Source organism: Schistocerca serialis, chromosome 1, assembly GCF_023864345.2.
Source record: "Schistocerca serialis cubense isolate TAMUIC-IGC-003099 chromosome 1, iqSchSeri2.2, whole genome shotgun sequence".
Lineage (NCBI taxonomy): Eukaryota > Metazoa > Arthropoda > Insecta > Orthoptera > Acrididae > Schistocerca > Schistocerca serialis.
In genome coordinates this window covers 26,379,922-26,393,565 of record NC_064638.1, presented here as the reverse complement: position 1 = coordinate 26,393,565, position 13,644 = coordinate 26,379,922, and the positions used below count along the sequence as shown (strand labels likewise).

At 39.3% G+C, this 13,644-nt stretch overlaps 1 protein-coding gene across 1 annotated transcript in view; it reads right to left on the bottom strand.

Annotated features, from left to right (window-relative positions):
• Window positions 1–846: 846 nt before the first annotated feature.
• The window catches only part of LOC126456919 (differentially expressed in FDCP 6 homolog), a 124,718-nt gene continuing 111,920 nt past the window's right edge, over window positions 847–13,644 (bottom strand). The window contains exon 10 of the mRNA XM_050092857.1: window positions 847–1,436. Coding sequence (XP_049948814.1) covers window positions 1,293–1,436 — 144 coding nt within the window. The 3' untranslated portion in view covers window positions 847–1,292. The remainder of the gene's footprint in view (window positions 1,437–13,644) is intronic.

The window sequence follows — 13,644 nt, the reverse complement described above, 5'->3', positions numbered from 1 at the left end:
CGAACCTGCGACCATAGCGGTCGCGCGGTTCCAGACTGTAGCGCCTAGAACCGCTCGGCCACTCCGGCCGGCCTCATTTTAGTGCTATCAACATTAACTACTGCCAACATACTACATAACAGTGGTGCCGATATATAAAATATCTTGTACTATGCGACCATTATCTTTTTCTATTTAATGATATAATATATAAAGTTACAGAGTTTTCACTAAACGTGAAAATTCTTCACGTCTGGAGTAGCACAGTGATGACGAAACAAGAATTCATTGCAATTCAGATATTCATTCATCACATACTGTATATAACTAAAAATATCAACAGACCATTGTTTGTTAAAATTTTGCTTGTAATAGCTCCCACAGTTATTAATCTTTTCCTAAGATTGAGATTCAAACTGCCTTCTACAATTATTTATCATGTTCATTTTAATCACCTGTTTCATTCATCCCACATTGTCAGTAATACTCATATTTGTTTCGTTTACAAACAATGTAATATGTTCACAATTACACAAATCATCATATTAGGTTTGCCCTAAAGGGGCAGCATAATAAATGCATCTAAGAGATAACTGGTCCATCAAACTATTTGTTTCTGACATCTCAATTTTCTTCTCATTCAACATTTGAATCCACTCCACGTGCCAGTACAAAGAACTTGGCATATTCAATATCATACACATTGCTCTTACTACTGAAGAGAAGCTAATAAGAAGAAGATCCCAATGCCGAAAGAAGCTTGTTCTTTCAAAAAAAAAAAAAAAAAAAAAAAAAAAAAAAAAAAAAAAAAAAAAAAAAAAAAAAAAAAAAAAAAAAAGAGCTCCGTAACAAGATGGATGTACCCCTCAATCCCATTCTTCGCCAACAAAAGTCACAGATTGACCTGAGAGTTTTACGATACTACTTTTGTGAAATATGAGGAGGCAAGTTTCATGACAATGAGTTAATAAATTTGCACATTCTATATGCAATCATTACAACAACTCCAAAATTTCACACCTAAAATCTTGCGTAACACAAATGAAGCATAACACGCACTGAAATACGACTCCAGCAAGCTGTCTTTCCAATTTTCTGTCTGGAGAAGGTGGAGGTTAGGGGGAGGAGGGGAGAGGGGAGGTGCGAGGTAGGAGGGAAGAGGTAGTGTGAGGGGGGACTGGACTATGGCTGAAGAGTGGGAGGTATGAGGCATAGATTATACTCATTCTTATCCTCTAATATATTCTACTCGTTAGGTTTAACTTTGTGACCCGCTGACAAAAGTATACATATTACTGCCAATCCAAGCCTGGTCAGGATTCTGCATTCTGTTGGCCTTTAGAACGGAAGCTCTTAGCCCCTCTAACTTGTATGTGAGTAGGTCTTTCCTTAGTCGAGGGCATAAATGAAAGGGCACGTCTTATTCTATCTGGCTCTCGAATTTGTGGAGATATCACCTGCAAAAGAGCAGAAAAACTGACATTAAATTTGAGCAAAGCAAACCACAAAGGGTAAACAGTTTTTCATTACCTCAAGAAAATATTTGTAAGCACCTGTAATGTCTGCCTGTTTTATGCTACAACAAAGCTTCGTTAATATCCTCATTACCTTACAAACACATGTCTTTAATCTTTAAAAATATCAAGAATTGTATTACAGCCATCTCTTTCGTTCAGTCATTAAATTCTCTTTTAAGAGACTTCTTTTTTAGGAGCTACTAAGTTATCAGCCATTATGAGCTGTACAAAGTTTCTTGTGTTAATTTGACAGTAAAATTAGCTGGAAGAATTTTGAATAAACATGACATACATCCAATATTTAAATTTATATACATATATTTGAAATTGGAGTAAACTTTCATTTATTTTCACACTTCTTCACTCTATCTCACATAAATAATGGACCAAAACTGAACCCGACTGGAGCTTAATGATAAGTAAAGTAAAACAGTACCGCAAGATCAGATGAGACACCACGACGGGTAGGTTCATCCACTCTAATTGGAAAGGCTTTTCTTTCTCTGCACAAAATGGCACCTTTCCTTCCCAAACTGTGTGAGCTGTCTTTCAGTATAATTCACGAGTACTGGTGACCTGACAGTCCTATGATGAAAGAAGGGAGAAGGTGAAACCAGTTCTCGCACGTAGCCTACTCATCTCACATAGTACTGACCACCTGCAAAGTTTGCAAGATTAACAGTGTCACATTCCTTCACTTCACGGGAGTGTGGTAGGGTTTGAAGGATGGTGGCACAAAGTCTGAGGATCAGTAATATCTCCTGCATTTAATGGCCATGTACCAGTGACAAAAAGTCTTCCATCTTCAGGAATTGAACCGGCTATCCCAGGGTTTAGCACCAAAGCAAAAGTATATAATGAGTGCAGATACAGAAGCTGGGAGCTCAATGCTGACTGACTGTAATAGCGACCTTGCATGACTGACTGACTGACTGACTGACACACACACACACACACACACACACACACACACACACACACACACAGAGCGCCCGTTTAAAAACTTGTGTAGGGAAGTTTTTACACACTGTTAAAGTACAGACCACTTGCAGTTTAAATAATAATATAACAGACAGGAATTGCAAGCAATAATTATGTATATTCGGCAGTCGAGCTATTTTAATTCCATTTTATTAGTACATTCTTCAAATGGCTTTACAACTGGGTTCTCATTTTATGAGTATGGATTTGAATGCATTTATTTCTTCCACATTTTCTAAAAAAAACTCACCAAGATTACTCTATAAGTGAAGACATAAATAGCATGTTTTTCCAGTAACAGTGCAGGGTGTATCAAAAAGAATCATCAGATTTGGCATGTCTTTATTTCTGAAACTAATAAACATATACTTTGAAGACAATTTTTAATCTTCAAATTTTAATTTTAAAGATCGCTGATAATGTTTTCAATGATTTTATAACAAACATATACGATGAATTTTTGACACTCAAATTTTTTTTCATACCTTTTCATAGGTGTTCAATGTGAGTTGCAGAAAGGCACAACAGAAAGACTGTCAGAAAGTTAGCTTTTGGACAAAAAGACCTTTGCTAAAAGTAGGCAAACATACACATATGCACACACTCACGCAAGCACAACTCACACACACGACCACAGTCTCTGGAAGCAGGACCCAGACTGTGAGCAGCAGGGCATTATAGGTGAGTAATAGTATAGAGAAAAGTTAGAGATACAAAACGGAAATGCCAGATTTTCAAAAGATTTAAATTCTATGATTTGAACAGCCTGTGTTTCTTATAACAAAATTTACTAAACTACAAAATTTAGGAAGATGTGAAAGTGTTTACAAAGAAGAAAAATACGGCTTTATAATGAGGTATATCAATCCTATAACAAACAGTTATTAGCAGCAATAAATTCTTAAGTGAACATTATTTTATTAACTCTTAAATACTGAATACATTACAATATTTTCATACAGAATGTTTATATTATGGCCACCAATCAAATGTATTTTTTAAGCCTTATTGTTTAAAGAGTGATCCTGTAAGGTAAATCTGGCATTTCATGTAATTCCAATAAGAAAGAGGAAAAAATGCTATTTACGTTAGGAGTGCTATTAGGGCAACTGAAACTATTCCATCTTGCCACACTTCACACTGGAGGCGCACTTCCTAAAAGATCGAAACACATGGTGGTAATACCCATCACAAAACTGAAGACAAGTGAGAAACCTCAAATTATAAATAAAGCTCACTTCTCCCTGTGTTACTTAACAGAGAAGACAATATACAATCTCACAAGTTCAGTTCTGGTAGAAATAACTTAACAACAGGAAACATCACATCACAAATGATACCATACTGATGGAGCCTAAAACACACATTCTGGATGGCAAGACAGGAGAATAACTGAACAGGGTTACAACTGCTTCATAGGAAACAGCTTAATTGTTAATCTTAGAAAAAATGGCTCTTACTGTGTGATTTCAGTGTAAGATTTGTTACAGGTACTAGAAATAGCACTTAATACGCAAACATTAAATAAAATTTTGTATGTGACATTCTTATGTAGCAATATGTATAACAAATTGAGGTGTCACAAGGATGCAGAGAAGTTAATCAGTTGTGTGCTTTTCACTTACACCCAAACCTTCAGACGTCAGACATTAGGATCAGTACCAAATGTTAGAATATCAACCAAAACACCAATATAGTTGGTGCCACATGCTGTCGCCCAGGAGACCACGTGTAAACAGTAAGTAATAAGTACCACATGACCTACACCGCACAGGTAAAACGTATTTGTAAGCACCTATCATGTGGAGCTCCAGCGGTGAAGTCGATAGACTGTTAGTTCATTGTACCAAGGATACCAGGTTCGAGCACTGGTCATGCCAGTTTTTGAATTGTAGTAGTGTGAAACTGTTATAAGGGACAATATGTACCTGACATGTAAAAGCACTGTCTGGAGTTTATAGATGTATGGCGGTGCTACTACACAAAGTGAAAGTGGACTGCCGATAGAACTCTCCTATAAACTCTGAAAAGTCATTTCACATGTCAGGAACATGTTGTGCCATACAACAGTTTCACACGTACTACAGTACAAAAACTGTCGAGACCAGGGACTGAACCCAGAACCCTTCATATGACAAACTAATGTTCTACTGACTTCCCCACGGGAACTTGACACAGCAGATGCTCACAATTGTGCTTTACCTGTGCGCTATAGGTCATTTGGTACTTATTACTCATTGTTTACACACATTCTCCTGGATGGCAACACACAGCACAAACTACACTGGCATTTTGGCTGACACTATCGATATACAACATATGGTACCAATCTAAGTGTCTGACATCTGGAGGTTTGGGTGTTGGAGAAATTACTTACTCAGTTGACATACTGACAGGGCTGCTAGCACACTTCACATTCTTTCACACAATATTGCCCTATGACATCATCTGGGACAATGCCGCTAAAGCCAAATGACTGTAGAAATGACACTGTGTAACATCATAAGCTGCTGTTCAATTTATTCTTTATTGTGTGATCAGTTTCAGTCAAAGATCAGCATCTAGTACAGTTTTTTTTTTTTTTACTAACATTAACACATCCATGTATACATCAAAAAACACAATGTAAAAACAACAACATTTGTAAATGATATTTAATAATGCAGCGACAGACACATGGAGTCATGAATCAAAAGCCTGTGTTCACAAAGAAACATGCAGCAAGAATATTGCATAAAATACATCCGAACTCTGCAAATGAGTATCAGGAGCATGGCTGACGATATTTAGCAATCAACAGCACAAAAAGTGGGCCAACCCTGATTTCCAATGTGTAGACTGCTTATATTGCCCTCAAGAAGTAACCACGAAAGAAATGTAATAAAGTTCAATGTAGAAGCGCTTATATTGCCCCCGAGAAGTAACCACAAAAGGAATGTAATAAAGTTCAATGTACAAGTGTGAAATATCATGAAGTAAAGTTGTGGTGATGGACGGGGAGTAGAATCCAGTGTCTATATGAATTGTTAACTAAGCACAATCAGAGGTCAGATATTAAATATGTTCACCAATAGTGTGATAATGGATCCCAGCACCTTTCAGTATCATCTTATAGTTATGAATAGACATGAAATATTTGTTGTTTCTCCACCAGCAGCAAGATGTGCCTGTGTTCAGGCAGAGGTAACATAATGAATAGTTCTGTGCTGCCTGGGACTCCATTCCCGCACAAATCATCATTGTTGACCCCACATGAAGATGTGTCAACTATCGAATTTTATTTCACTCGTAATTAGGATCCCACCGCTCATAGAGACCTAGAGGAGATTGGCACTGTGAGCGAACAACGAAATGATGGAACAGAATCATCTCAAAGGGTTCAAATCCAGCAAAAAATTGGAATCTGAGATCCAGTCCGGTGCTAATATTTTCAAAATCTAAAGGTCACTTAAAATAATAAATGAATATCCTATGACCCTACATGACAACTGGTTTGTGAACTAAACTAACGTTACTAGTGTAAGAAAGCTTACTGGAGATAAGAGTTTCTGCAAGCACAGACTTTCACCTCTGACAGCAAAACCTTACTCAAGTCTGTTCAAGTCAGTAGTGAATGGACATGTTTAATGTTGATTTAGAACCACGGGACAGTTCTGCGTTCTTTACATGGCATTACTGTAGGAGAAGAGGGTATGTTTGTGGCTGTTAGAAACTGGTACCCCTGGCAGGAGTGGAACCCACACCCTAGCCATTACAAGCTAGCCTCAGTCCATCCAACCAACCAACCACAGAATTTCATGTGTGTTTGTATTATGTTATTGTCATATTGGGGTATGCAGTGCACAGTACGAAAATTGTCAACTTCCACTTGAGCTGCAGTTGTGAATAACTTGTTCGTGGTCTAGCAGTCAATGTCGTGCAGTGCGAAAGCAAAGCTGTGATCTCAAAACTGTCCATTTCCTTTTAAGCTGTACTCGTCTGTCTGTCTGCTGAAAGCGTGACTCTGACAGAAGGTCAGAGACAAGTTTCATTCATCTTCTAACCAGCCAGTAATAGAAAAATCTTGGAGAAACACGTTTGTGAAAGGAGTCATGAATGTCTGTCATGGTAAGACTATTTCAGCATCATGTTCTGTGGCGATTTTGTACGGCAGGTTGCTATAAGTATACTGAACTATGGTCTTATTTTGTTCCAATTTGTTCAAGGTCATGCCATGACAGCCCATTTTTGAAGAGTTATGAACAGTGTTGTTTATGCAGAAGAGAACAGAGTCGAAAATGGAGTAACGTCTTAATATTCGTGACATTATGTTCTGTTTATGTTGCAATCGAGATAATCACACTGTATTGCTTCAAGTATGGTCATCTTGAGATAAATTAATCACCACATTCAGAAAGAAAAACAGGCGATAATGAAGGATGTTTCTGCGATTTGCTATTATGGTCAACGACAGTGTATCCACAAATTGGGAAGTGTGACGACCACTTAATCTTCATTCGATACTTGCCTTCAGTATTCATTCTGAGATTAAAAGAAAGGAAGGAGGATTATGGTACGACATCTTGTCAAAAATGAGATTACACGCAAAACAAAATCTCAATTTAGGAAGGATGGGGAAGGCTAACCAAAGACTGCATTTTATTGGCAGGACACTTCGAAAATTTAACAGATCTTTAGCCATGCACGGCTCATATTCATCCCATTAATTACATTTCATCTTCTATTACAGTAGTGCCACCTCATTTTGTTCTTCCATTTACTGGCGTCACTAACTTCCTGCCGTACTTGCCCGTGAGTGGTAGCAGCAGCACGTATTGATAAGCGCACTGTCGTACCATCTGCAGAGGGACTGATGACCAATAGTATTTCCGGGTCATTGTGAGTCATGTAGTGAGTGAGTGAGTGGGAGATGCACCAGCAGTGCAGTCGCGACGGAGCAACAGTCGCAGAAGGACCAGTAGTCAAGAAGGTCAGTTGGTGTGGGGCAGCAAGCAAGCCACCTTTGCACAGAGTCGGGCTGGAGCTGCTGGCGGCGTGCACGTGCAGTTGGAGTGTGAGGTGCTGAAGTGCTACGAAGTTTGTCGCCCACCGATCTTGGACATGAAAGCTGAGTCCTCACTTAACTCACTTAACTTACTATAGAGCCTCAACTGTTTACATTTCTTCATTTGATACTGGTTGTGGTTTTTTGGGACATTCTCATGTGCAACAACATGTGTGTATTTAAGTCAGCTAACATTCCAGCCATCTTCCTGTGAAATTTAACTTAATTTATTCCCTGTTATGGAAGTTAACCAGAGTTATCTTCTGCCTTGTGGCTGTTGACGTTCCGGTTACCTACCTACTCTAGTCTTCCTTGGCTGGTCGTTGACGTCATTTTGGGCAGTGTATTTTCCTCGTCATGTTGTTGCTGTCCAGCGTGGTGTGTAGTCCGACAGCTGAGGTGTTGTTGGTCGTCATGGGTGCCAATATTGTGTGTGTCGTGTATTGAAATCTTGTGGTCGTTTTGCTGGATGTGTGGAGCAGAGCTGATTTGGTTGATTGGTTGGCTGGCTGCCTGTCTGTTGGGTTCCCTTCAGATTCAGAAGTCGTTCGACAGACTGCCTGTCTCACCTAAATGGGAGTTAGTGTTACAATCCCAGGTCAACCCTTGGAAACTTCTGAGCGGTGTTCCTTCTGTGTGATATAGTAATTTCCCTGTTTGGATTTTAGTTATTTCGTGGACGTGTGGCTTTCAGCCGAATATCAATATCTCTTAAATTAATGTTTTTGTCTTGCCCTTAACCCATGAGATTGTTATATTGGGCCTTCAGCTGAATTTTACTGCAGAGGTTTTAAGATAAGGCCTTCTGCCTTTTACACTGAAACTCTTTCTAGGCCTTAAGCCGTTAAACATATTTTGTTGATATGTGGCCTTCAGCCGAGTATTAATAACTCTTAAATTAATGTCCTTGTCTTGCCCTTAAGGCATGAGATTGCTATTCTTTATTTTATATGAAATGTTTTAAGATACTGCCTCCTGCCCTTTAAAATTGAAACTCTAGTTCTAAGGCCCAAGCTGTTAAATTATTTGTTGGTGAGTGACCTTTATCAGAGTTTTAATATCTCTTAAATTAATCTTCTTCTCTTGCCCTTAAAGCATAAGTTTGTTATGCTTTTGAACGGGGCCTTCTGCCCAATTTGCATGAAATGTTTTAAGATAAGGCCTTCTGCCTTTTGACTGAAACTCCTCTTATTAATTAATATGCGACCTCCAGTAAAGTTCCATTAAAATTAAATTGCAAAGGCCTTCAACCAATTAGATTTAAGATTTAGGAAATATTCTTGGGTGAAACCTCCAGAAGAACCTTGTATTTCAATTCTGCTTAAGCCTTACATCTTGGATTTTGAATGTGACCTTCAGCCGATCTAAAGTTAATCAAAGGAAGTCAATTAAAGTTTTGAGTGTGTTGCATCCTTGTTGTAATAATGTGTGTTGATAAATAAAGTTTGTATGTTGAGTGCAACTGACAGGAACTCATTTTGGCCCCTTTCCACAACCAAATATGCTCTGCTCTGCTAGCCCAGGCATTTCAGATCTACTAAGGAGACTGCCTATACTATGCTTGTCCGTCCTCTTTTAGAACACTGCTGTGCAGTGGTGGATCCTTACAAGATAGGACTAATGCAGTACATCGAAGAAGTTCCAAGAAGGGCAGCATGTTTTGTATTATCGCACAATATGGGAGAAAGTGTCACTCAAATGATACAGGATTTGGGGTGGACATCATTAAAACAAAGGTATTTTTCATTTCAGAGCTATCTTCTCATGAAATTCCAATCACCAACTTTCTCCTCCGAATGTGAAAATATTTTGTTGACACCGACCTACACAGGAGGAAATGATCACCATGATAAAATAAGGGAAACCAGAGCTCATACAGAAAGATATAGGTGTTTGCTATACGAGATTGGAATAATAGAGAATTGTGAAGGTGGTTCGATGAACCCTCTGCCAGGCACTAAACGTGATTTGCAGAGTATCCATGTAGATGTAGATGCAGATGTAGATGAAGTTATCTGTGCCCCTTCAAAGGATTGACCTGACATTTGACATAATACGAGTAGATTTAAGAAGTTACCATAAACCTAAATCAGTGCAGCCTGATGGCGAACTGAAGTACCGTATGTTAACTTAATAAGAAGAAAGTAGTAAGTAAGCCACGAATGCTTCACAGGGATGTGTCCTTCACAGTTTACATTTTGCCAAAAAATACAATGCCCTGCAGTCGCAGCTAAACAAATGTGAGCTGGAAGTCAGCACCGAGGAACTCGATTGGCAAACATGCCTACAGCAAGTCTTCTAATCGGGCAACCGCATGTGTTTATCTTTCCCACCCCTTATCAAACAACTACCAAGGAAGTTAGTTTTTGTTTTCTTTTCTTTGTTTTGTTTTGGTAATTACACTTTAAATGTGGCTTAACTCAAAATCAGCAGTTTGCTGTTTGCATGGGTTCGAACAACTACCTATGCATCATCAGCAGGTTTTCAATAACAAAGTGAAGTATGTTGTTGTTGTTGTTGTTGTTGTTGTTGTTGTTGTGGTCTTCAGTCCTGAGACTGGTTTGATGCAGCTCTCCATGCTACTCTATCCTGTGCAAGCTTCTTCATCTCTCAGTACCTACTGCAACCTACATCCTTCTGAATCTGCTTAGTGTATTCATCTCTTGCTCTCCCTCTATGATTTTTACCCTCCACGCTGCCCTCCAATACTAAATTGGTGATCCCTTGATGCCTCAGAACATGTCCTACCAACCGATCCCTTCTTCTGGTCAAGCTGTGCCACAAACTTCTCTTCTCCCCAATCCTATTCAATACTTCCTCATTAGTTATGTGATCTACCCATCTAATCTTCAGCATTCTTCTGTAGCACCACATTTCGAAAGCTTCTATTCTCTGCTTGTCCAAACTATTTACTGTCCATGTTTCACTTCCATACATGGCTACACTCCATACAAATACTTTCAGAAATGACTTCCTGACACTTAAATCTATACTCGATGTTAACAAATTTCTCTTCTTCAGAAACGCTTTCCTTGCCATTGCCAGTCTACATTTTATATCCTCTCTACTTCGACCATCATCAGTTATTTTGCTCCCCAAATAGCAAAACTCCTTTACTACTTTTAAGTGTCTCATTTCCTAATCTAATTCCCTCAGCATCACCCAACTTAATTCGACTACATTCCATTATCCACGTTTTGCTTTTGTTGATGTTCATCTTATATCCTCCTTTCAAGACGCTATCCATTCCATTCAACTGCTCTTCCAAGTCCTTTGCTGTCTCTGACAGAATTACGTCATCGGCGAACCTCAAAGTTTTTATTTCTTCTCCATGGATTTTAATACCTACTCTGAATTTTTCTTTTGTTTCCTATACTGCTTGCTCAATATACAGACTGAATAACATCAGGGAGAGGCTACAACCCTGTCTTAATCCCTTCCCAACAACCGCTTCCCTTTCATGTCCCTCGACTCTTTATTGCTGCCATCTGGTTTCTGTAGAAATTGTAAATAGCCTTTCGCTCCCTGTATTTTACCCCTGCCACCTTTACAATTTGAAAGAGAGTATTCCAGTCAACACTGTCAAAAGCTTTCTCTAAGTCTACAAATGCTAGAAACGTAGGTTTGTCTTTCCTTAATCTTTCTTCTAAGATAAGTCGTAAGGTCAGTATTGCCTCACGTGTTCCAGTATTTCTATGGAATCCAAACTGATCTTCCCCGAGGTCAGCTTCTACCAGTTTTTCCAGTCGTCTGTAAAGAATTCGTGTTAGTATTTTGCAGCTGTGGCTTATTAAACTGATTGTTCGGTAATTTTCACATCTGTCAACACCTGCTTTCTTTGGGATTGGAATTATTATATTCTTCTTGAAGTCTGAGGGTATTTCGCCTGTCTCATACATCTTGCTCACCAGATGGTAGAGTTTTGTCAGGACTGGCTCTCCCAAGGCCGACAGTAGTTCTAATGGAATGTTGTCTACTCCCGGGGCCTTGTTTCGACTCAGGTCTTTCAGTGCTCTGTCAAACTCTTCACCCAGTATCGTATCTCCCGTTTCATTTTCATCTACATCCTCTTCCATTTCCATAATATTGTCTTCAAGTACATCGCCGTTGTATAGACCCTCTATATACTCCTTCCACCTTTCTGCTTTCCCTTCTTTGCTTAGAACTGGGTTTCCATCTGAGCTCTTGATGTTCATACAAGTGGTTCTCTTATTTCCTAAGGTCTCTTTAATTTTCCTGTAGGCAGTATCTATCTTAACCCTAGTGAGATAACCCTCTACATCCTTACATTTGTCCTCTAGCCATCCCTGCTTAGCCATTTTGCACTTCCTGTCAATCTCATTTTTGAGACGTTTGTATTCCTTTTTGCCTGCTTCACTTACTGCCTTTTTGTATTTTCTCCTTTCATCAATTAAATTCAGTATCTCTTCTGTTGCCCAAGGATTTTTACTAGTCCTCGTCTTTTTACCTATTTGATCCTCTGCTGCCTTCACTATTTTATCTCTCAAAGCTACCCATTCTCCTTCTACTGTATTTCTTTCCCCCATTCCTGTCAATTGTTCCCTCATGCGCTCCCTGAGACTCTGTACAACCTCTGGTTCTTTCAGTTTATCCAGGTCCCATCGCCTTAATTCCCACCTTTTTGCAGTTTCTTCAGTTAATATCTACAGGTCATAACCAATAGATTGTGGTCAGAGTCCACATCTGCCCCTGGAAATGTCTTACAATTTAAAACCTGGTTCCTAAATCTCTGTCTTACCATTATATAATCTATCTGATACCTTTTAGTATCTCCAGGGTTCTTCCATGTATACAACCTTCTTTCATGATTCTTAAACCAAGTGTTAGCTATGAATAAGTTGTGCTCTGTGCAAAATTCTACCAGGTGGCTTCCTCTTTCATTTCTTAGTCCCAATCCATATTCACCTACTATGTTTCCTTCTCTCCCTTTTCCTACTACCGAATTCCAGTCACCCATGACTATTAAATTTCCATCACCCTTCAATATCTGAATAATTTCTTTTATTTCATCATACATTTCTTCAATTTCTTCGTCATCTGCAGAGCTAGTTGGCATATAAACTTGTACTACTGTAGTAGGTGTGGGCTTCGTATCTATCTTGGCCACAATAATGCATTCACTATGCTGTTTGTAGTAGCTTAACCACATTCCTATTTTCCTATTCATTATTAAACCTACTCCTGCATTACCCCTATTTGATTTTGTATTTATAACCCTGTAGTCACCCGACCAGAAGTCTTGTTCCTTCTGCCACCGAACTTCACTAATTCCCACTATATCTAACTTTAACCTATCCATTTCCCTTTTTAAATTTTCTAACCTACCTGCCTGATTAAGGGATCTGACATTCCACGCTCCGATCCGTAGAACGCCAGTTTTCTTTCTCCTGATAATGACATCCTCTTGAGTAGTCCCCGCCCGGAGATCCGAATGGGGGACTATTTTACATCCGGAATATTTTACCCAAGAGGACGCCATCATTTAATCGTACAGTAAAGCTGCATGCCCTCGGGAAAAATTACGGCCGTAGTTTCCCCTTGCTTTCAGCCGTTGAAGTATATTGTTGACAATTTATCTGATATTTGTGTCCATTTTGTTCAATAAACTAACAGGAAACAATACTGATATGCACTACACTAGTACAAGTGATGTCTCATCATAATACACTGAAGAGCCAAAGAAACTAGTACACCTGTGTAATATTGTGTAGGGTCCCTGCGAACATGCAGAATGCCGCAACACGATGTGGAATGTACTCGACTAATGCCTGAAGTAGTGCTGGAGGGAACTGACACCATGAATCCTGCAGGGGTATCAAAAAATCTGTAAGGGTACAACGGGGTGGAGATCTCTTGTGAACAGCAGGCTGCAAGGCATCCCATGATGTTCATGTCTCTGGAGCCACTGTGTAGCAATTCTAGACATGTAGGGTGTCACACTGTCCTGCCGGAAGTGCCCAAGTCCGTCAGAATGCACAATGGACACGAATGGATGTAGGTGATCAGACAGGATGCTTCTGTATGTGTCACCTACCAACATCATATCTTGACGTATCAGGGGTCCCGTATCACTCCAACTGCACACGACTCTCACCATTACAG